Source organism: Clytia hemisphaerica, unplaced genomic scaffold, assembly GCF_902728285.1.
Source record: "Clytia hemisphaerica strain Z4C2 unplaced genomic scaffold, Clytia hemisphaerica genome assembly, whole genome shotgun sequence".
Classification (NCBI taxonomy): domain Eukaryota; kingdom Metazoa; phylum Cnidaria; class Hydrozoa; order Leptothecata; family Clytiidae; genus Clytia; species Clytia hemisphaerica.
The window spans coordinates 1-22,107 of record NW_027104523.1 but is presented as its reverse complement, the minus strand read 5'-3'; the positions used below and the strand labels follow the sequence as shown (position 1 = coordinate 22,107).

At 33.7% G+C, this 22,107-nt stretch overlaps 5 protein-coding genes across 5 annotated transcripts; 4 read left to right on the top strand and 1 right to left on the bottom strand.

Moving 5' to 3' along the window:
• Positions 1-4,941: 4,941 nt before the first annotated feature.
• On the top strand, positions 4,942-6,066 carry LOC136821979 (uncharacterized). The gene has a single exon (XM_067078197.1). It carries the CDS (start codon positions 4,942-4,944, stop codon positions 6,064-6,066), a length of 1,125 nt encoding a protein of 374 aa, XP_066934298.1.
• A 975-nt stretch (positions 6,067-7,041) lies between these two features.
• On the top strand, positions 7,042-10,529 carry LOC136821978 (vertnin-like). Its single transcript, XM_067078196.1, has 4 exons — positions 7,042-7,228; positions 7,888-8,640; positions 10,074-10,247; positions 10,525-10,529. The coding sequence occupies exons 1-4, from the start codon at positions 7,048-7,050 to the stop codon at positions 10,527-10,529; spliced, it is 1,113 nt and encodes a 370-aa protein (XP_066934297.1). The 5' UTR covers positions 7,042-7,047.
• An 81-nt stretch (positions 10,530-10,610) lies between these two features.
• Positions 10,611-15,413, top strand: LOC136821980 (uncharacterized). The gene is made up of 5 exons (XM_067078198.1): positions 10,611-10,723; positions 11,654-12,263; positions 12,877-13,819; positions 14,093-14,382; positions 14,696-15,413. Exons 1-5 carry the CDS (start codon positions 10,655-10,657, stop codon positions 15,379-15,381), a joined length of 2,598 nt encoding a protein of 865 aa, XP_066934299.1. The 5' UTR covers positions 10,611-10,654; the 3' UTR covers positions 15,382-15,413.
• Positions 15,414-17,345: 1,932 nt separating this feature from the next.
• Positions 17,346-18,713, top strand: LOC136821983 (uncharacterized). Its single transcript, XM_067078200.1, has 2 exons — positions 17,346-18,061; positions 18,253-18,713. The coding sequence occupies exons 1-2, from the start codon at positions 17,485-17,487 to the stop codon at positions 18,711-18,713; spliced, it is 1,038 nt and encodes a 345-aa protein (XP_066934301.1). The 5' UTR covers positions 17,346-17,484.
• Positions 18,714-18,807: 94 nt separating this feature from the next.
• LOC136821981 (uncharacterized) lies at positions 18,808-20,035 on the bottom strand. The gene has a single exon (XM_067078199.1). It carries the CDS (start codon positions 20,013-20,015, stop codon positions 18,843-18,845), a length of 1,173 nt encoding a protein of 390 aa, XP_066934300.1. The 5' UTR covers positions 20,016-20,035; the 3' UTR covers positions 18,808-18,842.
• Between the last annotated feature and the right edge of the window lie 2,072 nt (positions 20,036-22,107).

The following is a 22,107-nucleotide window of genomic DNA, read 5'->3' as shown; positions in this document are numbered from 1 at the left end:
TTTTTTTGTTAAAGTGTGAAAAACCAAAAATGAAAATAAGTAAATTATTTAATGTCTTTATTTGTCTTAAGAACTTGTAACTTTGTCTTGTAACTTTCCGGAGGTACCATCAGTAAAATTTTCGCCCAGTCACGATATTTACATTTGCCAAGCAAAAATACCGTATTCCTGTCAAAATTAGAACCTCTCACAAAATTCTTTATAACATCTGACAGTTTTTTTCCCCTAGCAGTTTGCATATAATAAAAGTACTCTCGATAGATATCATTATTCATGATCAAAAACTTTGCTGCTTGAATGGGTTAGCTTTGATTCGACAAGGGTCTTTAGAGCCTCTCACATACTCTTTATAACATCTGACAGTTTCTTCACCAGCAGTTTGCATATAATAAAAATAATTTCGATTGGCATCACTATCCATAGTTAAAAGCTCTGATTGAATGGGTTAGCTTTGATTCGACAAGGGTCTTTAGAACCTCTCACATACTCTTTATAACATCTGACAGTTTCTTCACCAGCAGTTTGCATATAATAAAAATACTCCCGATTGACATCACTATCCATGGTTAAAAGCTCTGATTGAATGGGTTAGCTTTGATTCGACAAGGGTCTTTAGAGCCTCTCACATACTCTTTATAACATCTAACAGTTTCTTCACCAGCAGTTTGCATATAGTAAAAATATTTCCGATTGACATCACTATCCATGGTTAAAAGCTTTGCTTGAATGGGTTAGCTTTGATTCGACAAGGGTCTTTAGAGCCTCTCACATACTCTTTATAACATCTGACAGTTTCTTCACCAGCAGTTTGCATTTAATAAAAGTATTCCCGATTGACATCACTATCCATGGTTAAAAGCTTTGCTTGAATGGGTTAGCTTTGATTCGACAAGGGTCTTTAGAGCCTCTCACATACTCTTTATAACATCTAACAGTTTCTTCACCAGCAGTTTGCATATAATAAAAATAATTCCGATTGATATCTCTATCCATAATCAATTCATTACGCTTTTTCTTAGCATCTTGATATTTCAGCATTGTTTTTGTATATCTTAACACAGTCATTACTATATGTCTTGTACAATCCAATTTTGTTTTACATTGATTTAAATATCGTCCGATAATGTTTTCGGTGTTACTCTCCTTTGCTTTCAGATCTGAAACTTTTTTACGAGCATCGTCTTTATAAGCGGCTAACGAAAAATGGGCCATTCCATTTTGTGTCCGTACATAGGGGTGGACGAACTTTTCCAGGGGGTATTTTGATCGAAATTTCCAGGGGGTATTTGGAAAATTTCCAGGGGTTCCAGTAAAATTGAGACTATTTTCCAGGGGGTTAGACACGTAAGCATCGTCTTCCAGATATCTGATTTTCCAGGGGTCAAGTCGAAGTAACAAAAATTTCCAGGGTATAAAAAATCTTATGAGAAATTTCCAGGGACTTTTGCCGTTAGAAAATTTCCAGGGTATAAACAATCTTTTCGGAAAATTTCCAGGGTATAGAAAAGCTTTGAAATATTTCCAGGGTATAGAACAGCTTTCGAAAAATTTCCAGGGTATAGAAAAGCTTTCGAAAAATTTCCAGGGTTCGAAAAGCTTTGAAAAAATTTCCAGGGTATAGTCGTATAGGTAAGAGCTTGGAAAATTTTTCAGTAGTTGTGTACAGCTCAAGAGGGGGAATTTCCAGGTTATTTGGTAATTTAAATGTTATCCCCTTTTAGGTTACATTATTTTTAATGTTCCATCCTTGTTTTAGCGTACTTTTTTCTAATCTCGCATCTAAAAGGTAAATCGTTTATAAAGACTCCTCTAAATTTACAAAACTGGCATCGTAAAGTAAAGTGTGTTTGAATGGACCAAAAGTCGGTATCAACGATGAATTAAATTTAGAAAGCATGTTTCCCATACTGTACATAATAAGGTTCTACACGCTTTTTTTTTTATAAGAATGGTGTAAATCCATTTCATCATGAATATTCTTAACTTTTTTGGGAAAATCATCCTAAAATATTCTTACAGCATTCTTAAGTTAGGATCCTAATTGACAGTTTATAATTTAAAATGGTCTAAAAATAGCATTCTTAGCTTGAGTAGCAAAATTCTATGATGGTGATATTCTTAGCATATTCTTAATTTTTTGGCGATTTTCATCATGGACATTCTTATAAAGTGTATTCTTATAAAAAAAAAAGCGTGTACTAGGCCTACTACATATGTTTTACAATAGAAATGTGCCGTTCTTTCAAAATACTTTAGACAAAGGCAAAAATTCACACAAAATCAAATGTGTGATGTAGACTACACTAAAAATTGTTTATTTTGCCAATGTCTTTAGCTGACGTCATAACTTATTTGTTAAGGCAGTTTCTTTTTTTGTACATATTGACTGTTGGCGTCGCAACATTACAAAAGAAAAAAATCTTCAGAGCAAAAACATCCGAAAATGAGTTTTGGAATAAAAAAGGTCGCGGAAAAAAACATAATCATTATTGTTTAGTAGTGTGTGTGTGTGGCATATGTATGTGGGACTATGAATCAAAATTCTTAAATTTAAACAAGAAATTTTATTTTATTGAATTTGTTTATGGAAATTTGGGTACTGTATTGATGTTTCCCCCTTTCACTTTGACGGTAAGAATAATACTCCCAGGAAAATTTACGGGAGCGGTATATATTGTGAGAAAATTTTGGTGCGATCGATATTTATGAGTCTGATTTATAGTCTGATAAGTCTGATAAGTCAGATTTTGCCCCCCTCTGACGTAATCTTTTTACCAAAACTAAAAAAGTTTAATCATGACTTAAAAAACTTAGTCATGCTTCGAGGCATGACTAAACTTTGATTAAAGATGATTAAAGTTTAAGTTCGTTTGGAAGTTTGGAAGATAAAATTTCACCAGGGTGTGTCTGAAAAAAAATTAAAATCGGCCGAGGGAACATTTCGAAAGAAAAAGATCTATTGAGGTGTGAATTTTAGCCTCGCTTTTCACCAGAAGTAATATCGAATTTTGGACAATTTTAGGGTTACATTATATAGTAGCCTGATATTGAATAGATGGTGAATTTTCTATCGGTACGTTAAAACTCTGAAAATAACCATCTGAGGAATTACGCAGTGTCTAGTGATACAACTTTTTGAATTGCGCCATTTTGCTCAAAATTATATTTTTTCTCCTTTGTTGCTTCATTTTGAAAATTCATGATTGTTTTTAGTTTAGCTCGTACTCTATAATTTTTTAAATTATGTAAGATTTGATCGGGCTGGATCTGACACTTTTCGACTTTTTTCTCGCGAATCTAATTTAATATTCACAGCGCTAGACAAACAAAAAATTGTCTGTTATCATCTAAAATCTATCATATAAAGTCTATTGTTGTATTTAAGTCAAGAGCAACAAAAAATTATATGAGATGTCCTATACAAAATTTATTAGTATACGTACACTCTTTTTTTATAAAAACACAATTTTGTAAGAACAATGAGCCTGAAAATGGCCGAAAATTTAAGAACAGTCTTGAGGCTCAAAATTGTTCATTAACGGTTTTTTTCTTTTTCGAGCATATTTTTACCAAATATGTTTGTGACTAAGCTATAATATAGTATCTTTTGAAACCTTTGTTACCTTTTGCTACTCAGGTTCATGATTTCATTTGGAGTTCAAGAACATATATTCAAGTTTTAATTTTTATGACGTCATGGCTATGGCGTAATAATTTAATTTTGATGACGTCATAATTAAGTTTTTAGTCTAATATCTTTTTGTTTGTTTGAAATATCAACCTGTCACAGGTTTCTTTCATTTTTTACACCCAAGCCAATATGTACGTTTCTTTTAAGTTATGAGAGTATGCTCAGATTGATGCATGCCGTAAACCGTCCGAGTAGAATTTTTTGCTCAACATAAGATTTTTCCCGCCAAAAAGTAAGAACAATTTGAGGGTGAAAGTGCATTTTTCTAGAGCGAAAAATCGTGAATTTCTATCTTGCTACACGGACTAATCCTATGGATCTATAGAGATGTGTGTCGTCGTGCTTTATCTCGGATACTTAGGGGTGAGGGGAGCCACAGTTTCAAAATATTTTTTTTTTTCGTTGCGGTAGAAATAAAATAAAACTGTAAAGCTGTTACCAGTCAGGAACTATTCCAAATCAGGCTATGTTGGCCTAACTTACATATGATATCCTAGTTAGCATAGATGTCTACAAAACTTTTTTGGCCTAATTTGGGTATTCTGGCAAAATTAGGCTACTTCTAGAAAAAGTGTCATATCTTTTAATTTTTTCCAAAAAAGAAGCAAGTTTTTCGTTGAAAAGACTCTTCATACATAGTACAAATGACAAGTTGAAAGAGTAAAAATGACGCGGATTTTTCTTGTCCTTCTAATATGCAAGTTCATTTTTTTTCTATATTCTAATTAGGTTAGATTATCTTAAATAAGATTTTAATTCTAGCCTTATTAGGAGAAAACGAGAATTAGGATATTATATGTAAACTTTCGAGGTTTTTTTCACATGCAGCTTCGAGAGAAAAAAGTCTTTCTCCCGCCGTTTCAAAATTTAAATGGACGTTGTATTTATTTTTCGCGTCTTTTAACTTGCCGCCATTTGCTATAATTGTTGACTTCGCTATTTGTGAATTTTGATTAAATATATTATACTCAAAACAATGGAATTTTATGAAATAAAATAAATTCACAATTTTCTAATTTCATTGATCATTCCGAGTGATTTCTCTGTTTTCCTCGCTACAAAGCTTTATTATATTTAGAATAATTCGATAAAAATGAACATCGCGTTGAAATTCAAACATGGGGAAAGGAAATTGGTTTTGTTATTGTCAAGGAAGAAGTATTTTATGGCAACCTTGATGTTTTAAGGCATGAGATGAATTCACAAATTCGGAACTGCTACCTAAAGAATTCTTTTTCACTATAAATAAAATGCCAGTTGGTCTGAAACAAGAAAGTTTCCTAAATACTCAGATGGTTTCAAAACATCACGATCAAAAACTATTTGACCTTGAAACCTACTGCCTTGATATCAAAGGAAATAAAGAGGAGAATCTTGATGTGTTCTCTTCTACCATAACATCCAGTCTTTCTTCGATTTCTACGACACCAGTCCTCGAGTCGACAAACATAAATCAATCTGATCAAAATGAAGATGCCACTTTTGAAAAAGATATATCTGGCGATGAAAATATTTGCACGACAAAAAGTTTTTTGGAAGTCTTAGGGCAGAAGCGAAAAAACGACGGATACAACGATAGGACAAAAACGGCGAAAAAAACTAAAATAAACGAATTTTTTACATCGCCTTCTCCCAACTCCTCCAAAAAACAAACTTTTTTATCACAGAATAAGCAGTCATCTGCATCAACTTTCAAATTGAAAGGCATAAAATTTTTTGACACAAAAGAGCTTAGTGATAATAATGTTAGTTTTATCGAAATTCAACGACGTAGGTTTTGGAACAAAAAGGCAACTGCCATAATAAACACTCCCAAATATCACAATTGGTCGAAACACGCCATAACAGGGTTGATCAACTCGTCGTGGACTCTAGAGAAATGTTCTCACTTGGAACAAAGTGTGAAAGAAATTAAAATTAAAATCAATGAAGAGCAGAGGAAAGATTTATCCTTTAAAAACATTGATAAAAATCTTCAAAGCATGTTACAGAAGAAAGATGATCTAAACAAAATTGATATGGAGATACAAGAGTTGTTGTCATCTTTTAGAAACGAGACGAAAAAACTAGAAAAAGAAAAAATCCAATTTTCTGTCAAAAAGAAGCGTAGCCTACTTGATTTGAAATATACAGAATTAAAAAAAGTACAAGACGCATTACGAAAAAGTCTCAAAACATTAGAATCAAAGTTGCTTGTTAGCAATATCCATAATGCACCAGAAATCGTGATTGCTGAACTTGATGAAGAGGAAGAACAAAAAGTTGTGAAATTTAGTCTTTTAAGTGATGGAAGCGACTCGAGTGATGGAAGCGATTCGAGGGATGCAGGTGGCTCGAGGGATGAAAGCGATTCGAGGGATTCTGGTGATGATTAAAAGTTTTTCATGTTGTTGTGTATTATGTATTATGTTTTGTTTTGTTTGGTTTTGCGGTCAATCAATGTTAATTCAGATTTCTCTGGTTAGTCTATTGCCTGTACCAGAAGATCCCGCTTTTTTCCCACACACAGCACAGTACCTATGATAAAAAAATCTGTGGAGGTCTAATATAGGCAAGTTTGTCTACTGATTACACATAATTATTACCCGAGCGAGAGGGCCGAAGTCTGTAATTAAAAAATGCTGAAATCTGATAGGGAATCTGATTGGATAAAAAAGTGACGTAGAGGGCAATTACGCAGCAGTAATGACTTTTTAACAAAAACTGCAATGGCTTTGCATTCCAAGTACACTTTTTTTTAAAGAACATCATTATGTACACATGTTTCAATAAAAAGTAAAGAGGTTGTTAAGCCAATTGACTTAATAATTTAGGACAATCGCGTTTAGAGACAATTAAGTCCCCTGTGCGTAAATTTTTGAGACTTAAATTAAAAGAATAATTAAGAACATTTTAAGGCTTGAAACCAAAAAAGTTAAGAACATAGAAGGCTTCTTCGAATTTGAATGTTCTCATAAAAAAACGTGTGGTCACAAAGTTGCGATTAACTAACCTAAAAATCCTTAAATTGGAAAAAGTTTCCTTGGAAAGATCTAAACACTGTAAAAAATTTATATGCAGCTTTAGTGGTAACACAATGTAATAAATATATAACTTAGTTATTTTCTTCAGTTTTTTATTTACGATAATTTTTTTTTTCATCAACTTCCGTCATTATCTGATACTAGAAATATATCAGACTGTTTTAAGGTTTTCTTTTTAGATCAATCTGAAATTTTAATTTTGTCAACAATAGAATTGAAATTGAATACAGTATGGAGACTAGCCTAAAGAAAATAAGGAGCTCACGTTTTCTCAGTTTTCACGTTTTCATAAGCGAAATTTATTTATTTTCTTTATAGTTATAGAACAAAGAAATGTTTAAAGAATATTTAAAAACATTGAAAACTCTTTCTACAGACTTTGAAGCTTTTGTAGACTTTTCCACTCATCTCATAAAAGAAGTCGGAGACAATGAAGTCTTCCAATGCAAACTGGTACTGAATAATGATCTCTCGAATTTTCCTGAAGATAAAATGTCAACAAATCTTATCCCAGGTAAGCCTTTTTATGCAAACATTTTCTTAAGCAAAAACTTTTTTATTGTACAAAACGCCTACGCGATATTATATGGTAACTCATATCATTGGAAGCAGGCGCGTATCGTTTTACTGGATTTTTAATTGGTCAATTATAATTTTTGACATTTCATAATCTTAGAATCCTTAAAAAGACCATGTGATTTCTTCTCTGGAATTCTTAAAATATAAAATACGAAAGAGCTTGTAATTAGAAAAAGCCGAGTAAACTTTTGAAAACAATTCAAAACTCGCGCCACCACTTAAAAAAATAGTTCTGTTTGACGTCATCACTTTTGTTTATCAAATCATAACAATAAAAAATTTACCAATCAGAAACTGCGGACAAAATTGGTATCCTCGATAATCCCTGTACAAACAATGACATGCTTTTACTTTTTGCTTTTCTTATAAAATTCTTCTTATAAATAAAATGAGAGTAAAAGTTTTAAGCATCTAAGAAGGAGAGCGTTTTCAGGCTTGGATACAACAAAGGTAGGCTATAATCAATGGAGGAGAGTTATTAGATATTATTTTGATATATAATATTTTAGTTCATTTTTAAGTCCTGGTTCTTTATCTATTGTATATTGTTTATGCTCAGCATATACTTTATTCTTTTATCTTCATTTTGTTTAGATATCCAATCATGTGAAAATGAAATCGCTCTAAGGACGACAGGGGATGGTAACTGCCTTTTTAACTGTGCAAGTATTATGTTGGTTGGAGATGAATCGATTTCCGAAGAATTAAGACTTCGAACTTGTCTGGAACTTGTATTGAACTTGTATTTTTATGCTGATCATGATTTTCTCAATCAGCAAATAAAAACCGTCGACGGGAAATCTTATTATAAAGTGGAAGCATTGTATGATGTTGTTTGTTTTTCAAAAACATCATCAAAGATTTTTGAGCAACAAGGATTTCAAAAGGCTTTGGAAGCGGAAATGACGAAAACATCATTTAATGGACAATTTTGTGGTATTTTACAAATTGCGGCTTTATCGTCTGTGATTGGATACCCCATAAAGTTGATTTATCCAAATCAAAATTTCAATTTACTTTTGTTGTACCAGGGCTTAGTTTTACCGCGAATAGAAAGGTCGGAAAAACAGTTAACTATACTTTGGAGCAGTACAAACAATTGTGACCAAGATGTAAAGTATTTTATCGCAAATCATTTTGTACCTTTGATTAAAAGAAGAGAACATCTATCAGAATGTCAATCTTTTGATAGTTCTCCCGGGCAGACACCTATCATAAATTTTTATCCACACAAGAGGAAAGAACCACCTGAAGAATTTGAATTACCCTTTCAAATGGATAAAGATTGGTATGCAAAAGTTGGCAGAAATGATTTGTCAAACGTTAAGAGATATAACTCCAGAAAATGTAAGTAAACTTGCTATTCAAATTTTATCAACTTGGTGCATATCACTGAATCAACACACTGCATACATGTCCTTTTCTAATTGAATTTAAATTCTTTTGTTTGAAGTTTTTTCATTGTCTCTTTTTCTATACGATTATACATTTGCAAACATTTTTAAAAATAGAAAATTTGAGTAAAATGTTGAGAGATGTTACACGATAATATTTTAAAGAAACATTTCATAACTCAGCTGCTATTTTCTATTGTATTCAAGTGTACACATGCTCAACATCCGTCTCTGCCTCTTTCTCTATGTTCAAAAATCTATTGTGAAAATATTGTGTAGCAAATCATTTTTTTAAATGTTTCTGAATATGTTAACCCATGTTACACGGTAACATAATGTATAACATTCGCTATTTTTAGAAAATGTTACACAAAAATGTTACCGAATGTTATCGTCTAACAAGACCCATATCCTCATTTGCCAGATACATACTCCTTTTAAACATAGGTCGATCAAGAGGCTTAAATTTTTAAGAATCATACAGCTTTTGATACACGCTTTCTTATAACAATATATACCTTAAAGGAACTAATTTTGGCGGGAATTTAATTTGGCGGATGGCCGAAAAAGTTTTTTTCAGAGGGAATTTAATTTGACGGATGGACGAAGAAACTAAATTTGGCGGGAATTTAATTTGGCTTTTGCTCAAAATTTTAACCTTAAAATGGCGTAAAAACAGCGAAAAAAATGCAAAAACACCTTTAAAGGAATCTTATTTTCAAAAAGTTTAATTTGGCGGGAATTTAATTTGGCGGATTTCGGCCAAATCCGCCAAATTTTCCTTCCGTCAAAATTTCTTCCTTTAAGGTACACGTTTTTTTTATTAGAACACCTAAATTTTGGTTTTCAGCTGTTCTTAGGATGTTCTAATTCAGTTTTTAAGCCTCATTAACAAAATAATTGTCTCTACTCCAATGAATTGTCGTTTTTGAATGAAGTTGAGCGACTTGAGATTATTATATCTTAACATATATTCTTTATCGTTTTTATAAACCTCAGTCTGAAAAATATTTACAGTATTATTAGATCTATTTTAGATTATAAAGATTTGACCTTGAAAAAAATTATAATATAATATAATAGGACAGTTTTAACATTTTGGCTAATTCCATCATGAATATTCTTATAAAAAAGCGTGTAATCATTACATGAGTGCTGACGGATTTTTTAAATCAGATGCGTATACATAAGGTACTCAAAATTGACAGAGAGAGAGCACTGACTTCCTTAATAAGGAATGTAATGCAAAAAGCAATTCACTTCCATTAAGAAGTCTGAGAACCTTCTGAATCCAGCACTCCAGCAATGCTCAAAAGGTCATTGAAAACTTTAGTTGCTAAAGCCTTAAAGCTAAAATTTATAATCACTTTTATGCTTTTATTACAGCTGCACCACCCCCACCGCAAAAAGATTTGCAAACCTGTATCGCAGAATTGAAAACCTCAGATTCACTCCATTTTCAAATAGTGGCAAAAATTGGTGAATATATAAATGAGAATGGTCCGCTGGTGCTCACATTAGATTTGATCCAAAAATACCAGGAGTTGAAAGGGTTGTCACGTATGTCAAAAATGAAATCAAAAGAGATGTATGAGATTTTGTCAAAACATCTTCCAGTGAGCGTGATTTATGTAAACCGAAAGTCGTATCTTTATGAGAATCTTTTCACAAAAGTGATTGAATCAGTTATGACAATGCCGTCAAGTTTTCTCGACCAGAGCAAGTTAAATGAATATATTGGTGAAAAGATTGGCACAATCTACAAAGACGTCCTTGATTTTATGGATACAAAAAGAGACCGTGATGCTCTCAAAGCCGTAATCTCCAAAATCACTAGCATAAGATTTGCTGCAAGACTTCAAGGTGTTCAAAGTAGAACTGGAGTGAGAAATGCTGTGAATTCCTTGGAAGGAAATCTTCTGAAGTTTGATGACATCAAAACAACTTCGAAAACAGTGAGGAATGATATGACAGTCAAACAACAACACGAGCACAATCAAAGATTAGCAACCCAAAGAAAATTTAAAGAAATAAAGGTAATTTAAAAAGAGTTGTAAACAGGGTTTTAAGATATTTCGGATTTATGAGACTTTGTGGGGATTTTGGGATTTTTTCGGATTTTGAGATATTATTCTAAAAATCAAACTACCGGTATTAAATGAAATAAACATACCGTATAAAGTGTCGGGCCATACGCGTTCTTTTTATAAGAACACAGTATATAGAAAAACTACAGATTTTTTCTTTTTTCTTAATTTCTCTTAGTTTTTGGAATAAAGAAAGGACCAAAATTTTCAAAACATCGACCCTATCAGAGTAGTTTTATTTTTTGGACCCTGTAAGACACTCCAGACTCCCTGTACCTGATTTTGCCTAAGTGCCTGCCTCCCCTGGGGTACAGTATATATATATAAGAACATAAAGCTTCGAGGTCAGGGAGAATCACGAGTATCGAAATAAGAATATTTTTTGTCATTCTTAATCATGTACACGTGAATTATTTATTTAGTAGGCTTCTTACGTTCTTAGAATTTAAATGTTTTAGATGAGCCCCCTCCCGATTTTAAGTTACTTGTTTGATCATCTATAACAACCTAATAATGCCTTTTCTGCTGTTTTCAAGAAAGAAAGAAAAAACAATACGGAAAACACATGTAGTCTCCCGCGAGAAAGATCAAATCAATGAATGATCAATCAGAAAGATCAAATCAATGAATGAAAAATCTGAAAGATCAGATCAATGATAAATCTTTAATTAAAAACAAAATATGTTAAAAGCTTTTTTCCTTTTTTTATTTTATCGATGATCAAACTATTTTTCTGGCATTTTTAAATATAACTAAACAAAGAATTAGAGCTGCCCTAGCTGAATATTGAATTTATGGACATGGAAACTTTCATGATAAATTTGCTGTATTTTAACCATTAAAGATTTAAATGTAATAGAACGGTTATTCAATTTTTAGACAATCGCTGATGGTAGAGGAGCTCCATTGAAATGTGAAAAGTTCCCGGAGTTAACAGTTCTTCTGGAGAATATTTTTGCAGACAATGGGCTTGAAAGCCACCCAAGATTGATCGACGACGTTCTCTATCGTGCCACAAATAATGCTCTAACAATGAAAAAAGCACGCGAAGTTCTTTTGTCTCTTGCACCAGAAAATTTCAAAATTTGTCTATCAACTTGCTTCAATTATACGCAAAATTTCAAAGCTGGCACAGCCCAAGCAAAACGACACCACGAGGGCAAGAACATAAACTCATGTATTTCTCTTCATGCTCCACCACGAATTGGAACAGAAAAATCATCGCCAAACTTACACTGGACCTCTTCAAATGTTAAATTGATGTTATCAACAGATGATAAAAACACAATCTTTGACTCCAAAGATGCCAAAGCAATCGTTTGTGCTGATATATCTCCCGTTCAAAGGCCATCTAAGACTTGGAAAAAGAAAGAGGGGGTACTACTTGACCACGAATGGAACCAAAGTCGAACAAATGCAGTGACACCTATGGCTCATTTGTTTCTCGACGAGTCAAAAAATAAAGACGCCAATTCTCTTCTTAGATCAGGTAATTTCATGTTTTTTATTTAAAGCCAATCGGATATATTTTACACTGATCGGCTTTTGAAAGTGATACACGCTTTTTTTCAAATAAAAGTAAATTCAAAATAATCTCACAGTTACAGCAAAACACCCAAGTTTTTGTCAGATATATTTTTGTCTCTGCGTCATATAAGTAATGCATTACAATGTAATACATTTTGTTTACATTCCAGGAGTTTTTTGGTCTTGATATTGTAATAAAAATGAATTGTTCTTTGTATAGAACAGTAGGATCCGAAAAGTATAAATACTCTGTAGAAGAACTCCAGTTTGGTACTCATGATATTCACGACGTAATCTATTATACGGAAACATCCCAAAAATCCGGATGTTTGCCACCAGTTTTATAGTTTAAAATTCAAAACTAGTGGAAAAATAGGATGGTTCCGTATAAAAGATTACGTCATGAATATCACGAATTCATGATATGCATTACGTAACCTTTTCTATAGAAACATTCAGTAGGCAGTCCAAAACTAGCGACAAACGCCGAGATTTTGAGGATGTTTTTCCATATAAAAGATTACGTAATGGAAATTTTTTTCTTCAAGTAGTTAATGAAAAACTTTTATTATTAGGAAAAGCCGCTGTGCTGGTCAACCTGAGTTACTATGAACCATCCACGACATTTCGATGTTTCAACGAACTTTTCAAGTTACTCTTGAACCCTGGGTTGAGTGGATCTTTCTTAAACAACGGTGACTTGAGGAAAAGCTTGGTAAACATCGTTGACAATGGACCTGGTGAAGCTCCAAGTAGCCCCCTCGTGCAAATGCTTTTGATCAGAACCAGAAAATTTCTGAAAATGGAAAGTGTCTGTCAAATTTCGTTTAGCGAATACCATTCTAAAAGAAATTTTGTAGAAAGAGTACACTCTCAAGAAAACCTTGTTCTATCAAGACACGGCAAATTCAGCAGTACGATGGTGCACGAGAAAAATAAAGCTGGATCAAAAGAACACAGAGAAAACATGGAAGCAATGGCCCATAAAGTAATTGATTGTATTTCCGACGCAAATTTTGGTGGCTCGCCGGTTACATGCCAACGAGGTATCAAAGATGATGAGAAGCTATTTAACGACGAAGAAGAGCTTAAAGCCTTTCTATCACTCTCCGAAAGTAAGAAGGAAACCTTTCAGCGCAATTATAAACCAACCAAGGGAAAATTGCTGAATGAACTCTGTACGACATTTAACTTGGATACAGATTTTGAAAGCAACTACTACGATGACTATAAAGAACTCATGACATCTTGGAAAGACAAGTACACGTTTTTCAGCAACTCAAATCAAAATCAACATCCTAAACAACCAATCCCCGATTACATTGGTTGGGTGAGGGTTAATGGTGAATTACACTACCTTTCCAAAGATCAGATTTCATGTTTGGGAACTGGTACGTGGGAAAGTGTTCCAGGGCTTTTTATGCCAACGAACATCCTGCAAATGGTATTTGATACATTGGTTGTACCTTTGAACAGCGTTAGCAGAGAGACACTCCTGGCGATATCTTTTCTTGCTTGGTATGGTTTTTACATTTTTAGACTTCTGATCATTATATAGTGGACTAATTTCGAAGATTTTCATCGAAAGAAAAAGTTATGATAATATAAGTAGATGATACAAGCCTCTTCATCATTCTTAATTTTCCCTGATTTGAGCCTTAAAGCTTGGTTTCCACTAATTGTGAGATAACGAGATAAAATGAAAATCTCATAGTGGAAACCAAGCTTAAATGTTCATAAATTTTTGAAATTTGAAAATTGTTTTCTCAATTCAGTGTCTTTTCCATTCAGGCTACCTATCAACGAAGTGGAGCGGTATTTCGAAGAAGAAACTTTGGCGAGAAAAGAGGATTTTCAAAATTCGGTCCTTCGTGAAGCCCTCCACAAGCTACCATTTTACGCACAGAAGAAAGAAGTCCTTCAAAAGTTGGCAAAAGAAAAAGGGTTGGACCAAAGTGGGACCAAGCTTGAAATTGCTCAGCGTATTGTCAAGGCTGACAAAATCAAAGTACAAACCAAGCCGTTGTATAATGGGCGAAAGCGCAGCATCCCTTTGTTTTCTTCCAAAGTTCGTAAACTTGGTAAGGTTTTATCATTACAATTTTTACTTTCAGATGCTTTTATTGATTTTCTAAAAAAAAAAATGAGAGCAGGCAAATGATTTTCTTTTATTTGTTTTGGTCTGCTACGTTTGGCTATTAAAATGGAAAGGAAAATTTTCATCGTACTGTAGATTTTTAAAATGACAGACTCTATTTTAATTATACTGTAGCGCCATTATTAAGCAACACAATTAAAAAAAAAACAAGTGTGACTGTGAGTCTGTATTTAAACATCCTCTCGGTGATTTTATGTAGTGATGATATATCATCAGTACTTTTCATTTTTATCTAGGAATTGCATCTCTGAAAGCTATTTTGTTCCACCACAATCAGCCAACGTCTGGAACAAAAGATGAGCTAGTGTTAAATGTATGTCTTCTCAGGGCCAACAGAGAACACTGCATCGGTAAAAACAAGGCTATTGCTTTACTGGGGTTGATCAAAACTGCCGAGATCTTAATCTGTCGACAATTGCGATCAAATGGAACCAATGAACCATCGAGAAAACGAAGGAGGTTCGAAACACCAAATGAGGCATCTCTATCATCAAAGAAGCCCAGAAGAAATGCGAGCCAAGCGGTCACCTACGTCAAAAGCCGGATTGATGTCCCAGTGGATATTAACGTAAACAACATCGGCAATATATTCGATCCACTTAAAAGTGACCTAATCGCTTGCTCTCGCCCATCTGATTCAGATACTCTTGACGTCGTCGAAGAAGAAGACTCCGAGGCTATGGAAGAAAATGCGTACGACATGTTCTTCGAAATAGGAGTAAAAGTGGAGGTTCGAAGATCAAAGTCTGAAACTAAAAGTGGTAAACGTGGAGGATGGTTTGTTGCCGTAGTGCAGGACTTTGATCATGAAAATGACTGGATAAAAGTGGAGTTTTCCAGTGAAGAAGAAAAGATACACAAGATAAATGTAACCGAGCTTATTAATGGTGATAAGCTGAGATTAAAGAACTCATTATTTTAGATTTAATTTCGTTTTAACATCATTACACGTTCTTTATACACGCTTTTTTTTTTATAAGAATGGTGTAAATCCATTTCATCATGGATATTCTTAACTTTTTTGGGAAAATCATCCTAAAATATTCTTACAACATTCTTAGGTTAGGATCCTAATTGACAATTTATAATTTAAAATGGTCTAAAATGGCATTCTTAGCTTGAGTAGCAAAATTCTATGATGGTGATATTCTTAGCATATTCTTGATTTTTTGGCCATTTTCATCATGGACATTCTTATAAAGTGTATTCTTATAAAAAAAAAAGCGTGTAAGAGTCAAAATTTTGAATTCAAATCAATAATGAGATGTTGTTAATATTGCTACGCGGAAACTCTATGGAATGGGGAAACCAAAGTAAAAGATCAATTATGTTTACACAAGATTTTCCTCCTTTTATTTTGAAAAGTAAATAAAAGCCTCGATTGATCACGAAATATAAAGGCCTATCTGTACGTATATTTATACATGTTTTATTTTCCTCTTTCGATGTAATACATTAACCAAGGTATGATTTATTGATATCAGAAGGATGTAATTTATTTTATGCCATTCTGTAATGCGTAAACCTTCATTCCAAGTATTTGTATGCTATTTTGTAATGCGGAAACTTTCATTCGAATTAGAGAGTGAGCATAGATAATAAGAATCATTCGGATTCGAATTAGAAATATAAGTACACGTTGTTTTTATAAAAACATCCAAAACTTTCGAAGCAAATAAAAGTTCATGTAACGAAAGTGGCAAGTGTGAAAAGAGCTCACACCATACGCGTTTAAAAAGATGGAGAGAAAAAGAAAGAAAAAGTATCAGACGATCATGTTTATTTAACGCATCAATAGCTCTATTTATTTAATTTGATCACACCATGAATATTTTAGTGGTTTCCACATTCCATAGAGTTTCCGCATAGCGATATTAACAGATGTCAAACCCACTTGAAAACAAATTTTCATTCCCTCCTTTTTCTAAGAATTGTGTACAAATTCTTCTTTTGTTTATTTCATTTCTTTGATCTTACCGACTCCACTTTTACCAAATAGTTTAATGTTTTTCTTTTGTGTGCACAAATTCGCATGTAATGTAAACAAATCGATTTATAAAGGACTATTTATTTGCGAATAAAAGACATGCTCGTGAGCAAGAGGATTTCTCAAATTCCTTATTGTTTCTTCTCTTTGTCGGGTGGTGATATTAAAAATATAAAAATGACTTAAGGCCCCATTACACCTAAGAATAAGGGGGAAGAATATATCTCTGCAGCTGTTACGATTCGTAAATTCTTGTTCTAGATACACGTAAAAATATTCAAAAATGGAAAATCTCAGAGTTTTTCCAAATTTGCCATCTGTTAATTTTTGTAAATTCTGCCGTAAAATTACACGAAAGAATGTAAAAATTTTATCAGATTAATTTTATTGCAAAAGGCAAAACGGAAGTTCTTTAATTCGATATTTTTCCCTTTTTTCGAAACCCCCCCAACTTTCGAGAGGGAAAATCCTTTGTAAAGTTTGTTTGCACAGTCTACACAATAGCCAAAATTCCACACTAATCCCCACTTTCAATAGGCTGCTATTGTTGAATATTCTTCATAATTTTCCATTCCTTTGGACACCTCCAAAGGAATAGAAAATTATGAAATTAATTAAACAATAGAAACTGAGATTACTGTGCGGTCACACTAGAAAAAAAAATCGTTAAATAACACCCGTATCCATAGTAACAAGACAAAATGTAGTCTGACCGCTTGCAAAAAAATAAATCTTCTATTCAAATTTATATAATGGGTCTAATTATTAAACCGAAATAAGACATGCTCCCGAGCATGTCTTAAAATTTTGACTCTATTGTTAAAATTAGGGCCCATTTATTGAGTATGAATAGGTGCTCGAAACAAAAGAAAATGTGAGATCAGAAGAACACACTTTTTCATATTTTTCATGAGTGAAAAAAATGTGTCTGTTTTTTTTTGTGTGTTGTGATTTGATGTGGTTTGATTGAGTCATTGAGAAGAGAAGAAAAGTTGAGGGAGAATTGGATTTGTTAAAACAAGTATTTTTGGATGAAAAATGTCATTTCCGCCACCATACTACCATCCAACATACTATCAAAACTACCAAGCAGCAGTGCAAAATTTTCCTAACCAGGAAATGCATCAGCAGCAAAATCTGCCACAAACAAGACCGGTTTTTCCAAGTCAACAAGCTTACCAACAACCGAATCAGCCACAAACAGGATTAAATTTTCAACAGAATCAGCAACAAAGCGAACCGTCGACCGAACAACCCTCGACATCACAATCACAAAACACAACAAGAGATAGCTGGACCTCAGAACAGACCACTACATTAGTTTATTTATGGGTTGAGAATCAAGACATGTTGAATTCGACAAATGCTAACAAAGCGTGGGGTAAAATAAGAGACGCAGTTAACAAAGTAAACGGAAAGCCCAAAAACATTACAAAATGTAAAGCCAAAATAAAAGGACTGAAAGACGCATACAAGAAGTGTAAGCGGCACAACGAGGGAAAGAGTGGTGTTGAATTTAAGACGTGCAAATTCTATCAACAATTGGATCGGGTCCTTTCAGATAAACATGTGATGACCATGCCAAATGCCAAAGAATCTGGACAATCAAAACCAGGTAATTGTTTTGTTATAGCATGATCTAAAATCTCGAGGCGTAAATGAAATGGATGTTTGTACTTTTCTTTTAATTTTCCAAATCCTTCTAAATTTGTTGATTTTAACCCAAAAACCATAAAATTAACCATAAAATTTTGAGCACATTTCAGTATGTATCTTTCTAATTCTTTTTGCAATTTCCATCATCAGATTGTGCAGACGATAGAGCCGAACCTGCCGAACCAGACGATTGGACATGTGGCAAATCCATCCTCCAACAAGAAGATGAGCTTATTGAATCAGAAGATTCTGATATTGATACAGAGACGGCTCGCGGAACGGGTATGAATGACACGTTTGAAGAATTTGAGGGTACTGACGAAAACAAGAAACCTGACGGAAATGAAAACAAGAACAAACGAAAATTGACTGATTTAAATGATTCAAAAAAGAATAAGAAGAAAAAAACATTCCACGAAGAACTACTTGATGTTCAGAGAGAACAAATTGATTTTTTCAAATCTTCTGAACAAAACTACACAAAATTCATGAGAGAGTTGGTGGAAAACCAACAAAAACATGACGCAGAAGAAAAAAAACGCGATAGAGATTTTTTCTTACAGTTAGGAAACATTTTTTCTGGTGGTCCTGGTGGTCAAAATCAAAAGTGAAAATATTTTGGTAACACTTGTCTTATGTTTTTTTCTAGAAAATTTAAAAGTTGAAACATTATACTGTTTTTAACGGTTTTTAGTTAATATTTTAACATTTCACTCTCATTGAACACTACATGAAAAATACTACTCGTTTTGTTCTAAATATATTTTCAATATTGTTCTTGTTTCTTCTCCCAGCGGATAAATGTCTTGGTTAACTCGTCGTTGTTGCCTTGCTCGCCTCTCGTTTCTGAGTATGTTATCTAACATTCCATCTTCATCGATGTATTCGTCATTCATTTCTTGACAAATATTGTGTAAAACGCAACAAGCGATAATCTGATCAGAAACATTTTCGACTTCAGCGTCAAGGCGCGTTAGTAAACATCTCCACCGAGCCTTTAAAATACCAAATCCCCTTTCCACCGTGACTCTAGCAGAGCTGAGTATTTTGTTAAACCGTTTTTCTGACCTCGATAAAGCGGGAATAAAAGGATAGGGTTTGACTAGCCATGGAACCAGAGGGTAAGCTCCATCTCCCAGTAAAAGTGGTCGTATAGTGTTGTTATCAATCCGTTTAGTAGGATCAGTTAGAATTTCCAAGCGTTCTGCTTTTCGAAATAGCGACGTATGAGCTAACACTCGGGCGTCATGTATACTCCCTGGGAACCCAGTTGCGACATCTAGGATCTTTAGATTTCCACCAACAACTGCTTGAGTGTTGATTGTATAGCATTGCTTACGGCTGTAGTAATCTCCCTCATGTTCGCTTGCTGGTGCAGTTATTTTGATATGCGTTCCATCAATTGCCCCTACCACTTGTGGAATTTTACAGTTTGTTTCCTCTTTGAATCGTCCTATTTCTTCTCTAGTTTCATCTCTTGTAACTGGGAAATGGATAACCTGACCCGAAATCCTGGAAAGTTCCTTGTAAAAATCCCTCGTAATTGAAACAGCAGTAGACTTTGCAACACCAAAAGTTTTTCCGACTGTTCTATATGCATTTCCCGTCGCTAACCTCCATAATCCAATCGCAATCCTTTTTTCAATCGGTACAGCCTTGCGAAGTTGCGTGTCTTGCTTTGCTAACCTTGGACTCATCAATCTTACAAGCATTTCAAAAGTTTCCTTTTTGATTCGGAAATCTTGTCGCCATTGGCTATGACGGACATTATTATCAATTTCATCTCTTCTATCCCATAGATCAGTAAACCAAAATTCGTGTCTTTCAAGGGCCCAAATCTTTCGCTCGTTGCGAGCCAGAAACGGGCGGTTCATCATCAAAGCTAATCTCTTCATTCGTTTGTAATGCAGCATATTAAGAAGTGTAAAAGTACGAAATCGTTTCATTCGTTCCCATTTTTTGCGAAGAAAATATTTGAAAATTATGAAAATTAATAAACGTCTTGCCCTCATGTTTACGTCCCTTTAATGATTAGACTGCTTGATTTTTCTCTTTTGAACTTTGCCGAAAATTGAGTTTTAAATTTAAAGCCAGACAGCGTTAAATTTGTCTAGTCTGACCGCACTGTTAGGGAGATAATTTTTCAGCGAATTCTTTATACTATTCTTTCAACTGATTACACAGGAGAATTTAATAAAATTGCTCACAAGTGTCAGGTGTGCAGTAAATTTCACATTATTCTTCCTTTATATTCTTAGGTGTAATGGGGCCTTTAAATGGGGAAGTTATTTTTCGTTGTGACCGCACTCAACAAGAAAGCTTTATATGAGAAGTAACAAGGGAATTACCCCCATTTCAAATTTGAAACTTTAAAGGACATTTAAAAAAAATTAAATTGACCCAAATTTGGGTTTTGAGCCAAATTCTGAGTCAAATTTAAAATTAAAAAAAGTAAAATATGAGTACATATGTATGTTAAGTTTAGCACTGAGCATTTTTGAAGTCAATTCTTCGCCACGGTATGACGTCAGAACTGGGGTACAACAGAACACTTACTAAAGATTAATTATGTGTTTTCAGTAAAGATAATCTTTTAGTGAGTTAAACCATGGTGTTTGTTTTACCCTCGAAATTATTAAATCTTATTGGTTGAAAAGGATGTCACATGACTTTCCGTGGCAAAGAATTGATTAATACTGTCTACACTCTTTTTTTTTATATGAACCAGTAACTTTGAGTTGAGGGTCAAACTGTTCTTATTTTTTTGCATTTTCAGCCTCAAACTTTCTAGTCCATGGGTAGGGTCCTATAAGATATATTAGCTTAGTCACAAAGATATTCGGTAAAAACATGCTGGAACGTTTAAAATTCAATGTCGGTCAAAAGGTTCATAGACTTTTAGAAATAAGTTTTTTTCTTCAAAGTTGATGTAAATAAATAAGGTCATCTCTTGCTACCATATCTAAACAAACCACTTTCAAAAGCAACGCGCAGGGTTAAAGGGGAAGTTATACTGTGTTACCGGTGATTTTCTACTATAGTTATTAAAATTATTTTTGCAAAAGTCTACAACCTTTTGACTGAGGTTGTATGTATCAAATTTCGCTCGCGAAAGTTTGTTCACCTAAAGTAAATTAAATAGGTCTCTCCCAAAGGTAACAAATATATTTTGGTATGTGGATTTTAGTTAAGTTGAAAATCAAAATAAAAGAATATTCGTTGGGGCTAATAATATCTGTTCATGAAAAAATTATATTTGTGAAGAATAATTCGTGAAGACAGTTTAACTGTACGTAGAAAAGAAACGATCAAAATTATATCCGGGCACAAACTAAAAACAGTCACATTTTCATAAGGTTTCCAGGGGGGGTTAAGTGAAATGATGAAATTTCCAGGGGGGTTAAGCAAAAAGATGAAATTTCCAGGGGGGTTAAGCAAAATGATGAAATTTCCAAGGGGGTTAGGCGAAATGATGAAATTTCCAGGGGTTAAGCGAAAAGATGAAATTTCCAGGGGGTGGAGTAAGCAAAACGATGAAATTTCCAGGGGGGTTAAGCAAAATGATAAAATTTCCAGAGGGTTAAACGATGTCATAAGGCTTCCAGGTGTTTTAAACATAATGACGAAATTTCCAGGGGGCTAAATGATAATATGAATATTTCCAGGGGGTTGATACCAAATTTTACTTCGTCCACCCTACCAGCAGAACCATGAAAAAAAATTTTTCCAGGGGGTGGTGGTAAAAATTTTTCCAGGGGCTTTTTCAAATTTTACCATTTTTCCAGGGGGTATAGACACATTTTCAGAGAAAAAAATTCATCCTAAAAAGGTTCGTCCACACCCCTGTATGGTTTTTTTTTGCAATGGCCCAATGGTTCCAAAAAAGGTGTGTATTTTATGTTAATTTTAGGTTGATCTTGCATCCTAACCTATGAATACCTTAAGAAGATTTGAAGATGAAGAAGTCAAATCAACTATGGGAATCAACTCAACAACAACAGAAAC

Coding starts and splice junctions, on each gene's coding strand:
- LOC136821981 (XM_067078199.1), bottom strand. CDS start 20,015: ATGCTGCATTACAAACGAATGAAGAGATTAGCTTTGATGATGAACCGC.
- LOC136821979 (XM_067078197.1), top strand. CDS start 4,942: ATGCCAGTTGGTCTGAAACAAGAAAGTTTCCTAAATACTCAGATGGTT.
- LOC136821983 (XM_067078200.1), top strand. CDS start 17,485: ATGTCATTTCCGCCACCATACTACCATCCAACATACTATCAAAACTAC. Junction 18,062..18,252: donor ATCTGGACAATCAAAACCAG/GTAATTGTTTTG, acceptor TTCCATCATCAG/ATTGTGCAGACGATAGAGCC.
- LOC136821980 (XM_067078198.1), top strand. CDS start 10,655: ATGACAGTCAAACAACAACACGAGCACAATCAAAGATTAGCAACCCAA. Junction 12,264..12,876: donor CAATTCTCTTCTTAGATCAG/GTAATTTCATGT, acceptor TTTTATTATTAG/GAAAAGCCGCTGTGCTGGTC. Junction 14,383..14,695: donor TTCCAAAGTTCGTAAACTTG/GTAAGGTTTTAT, acceptor ATTTTTATCTAG/GAATTGCATCTCTGAAAGCT.
- LOC136821978 (XM_067078196.1), top strand. CDS start 7,048: ATGTTTAAAGAATATTTAAAAACATTGAAAACTCTTTCTACAGACTTT. Junction 7,229..7,887: donor GTCAACAAATCTTATCCCAG/GTAAGCCTTTTT, acceptor CATTTTGTTTAG/ATATCCAATCATGTGAAAAT. Junction 8,641..10,073: donor GAGATATAACTCCAGAAAAT/GTAAGTAAACTT, acceptor CTTTTATTACAG/CTGCACCACCCCCACCGCAA.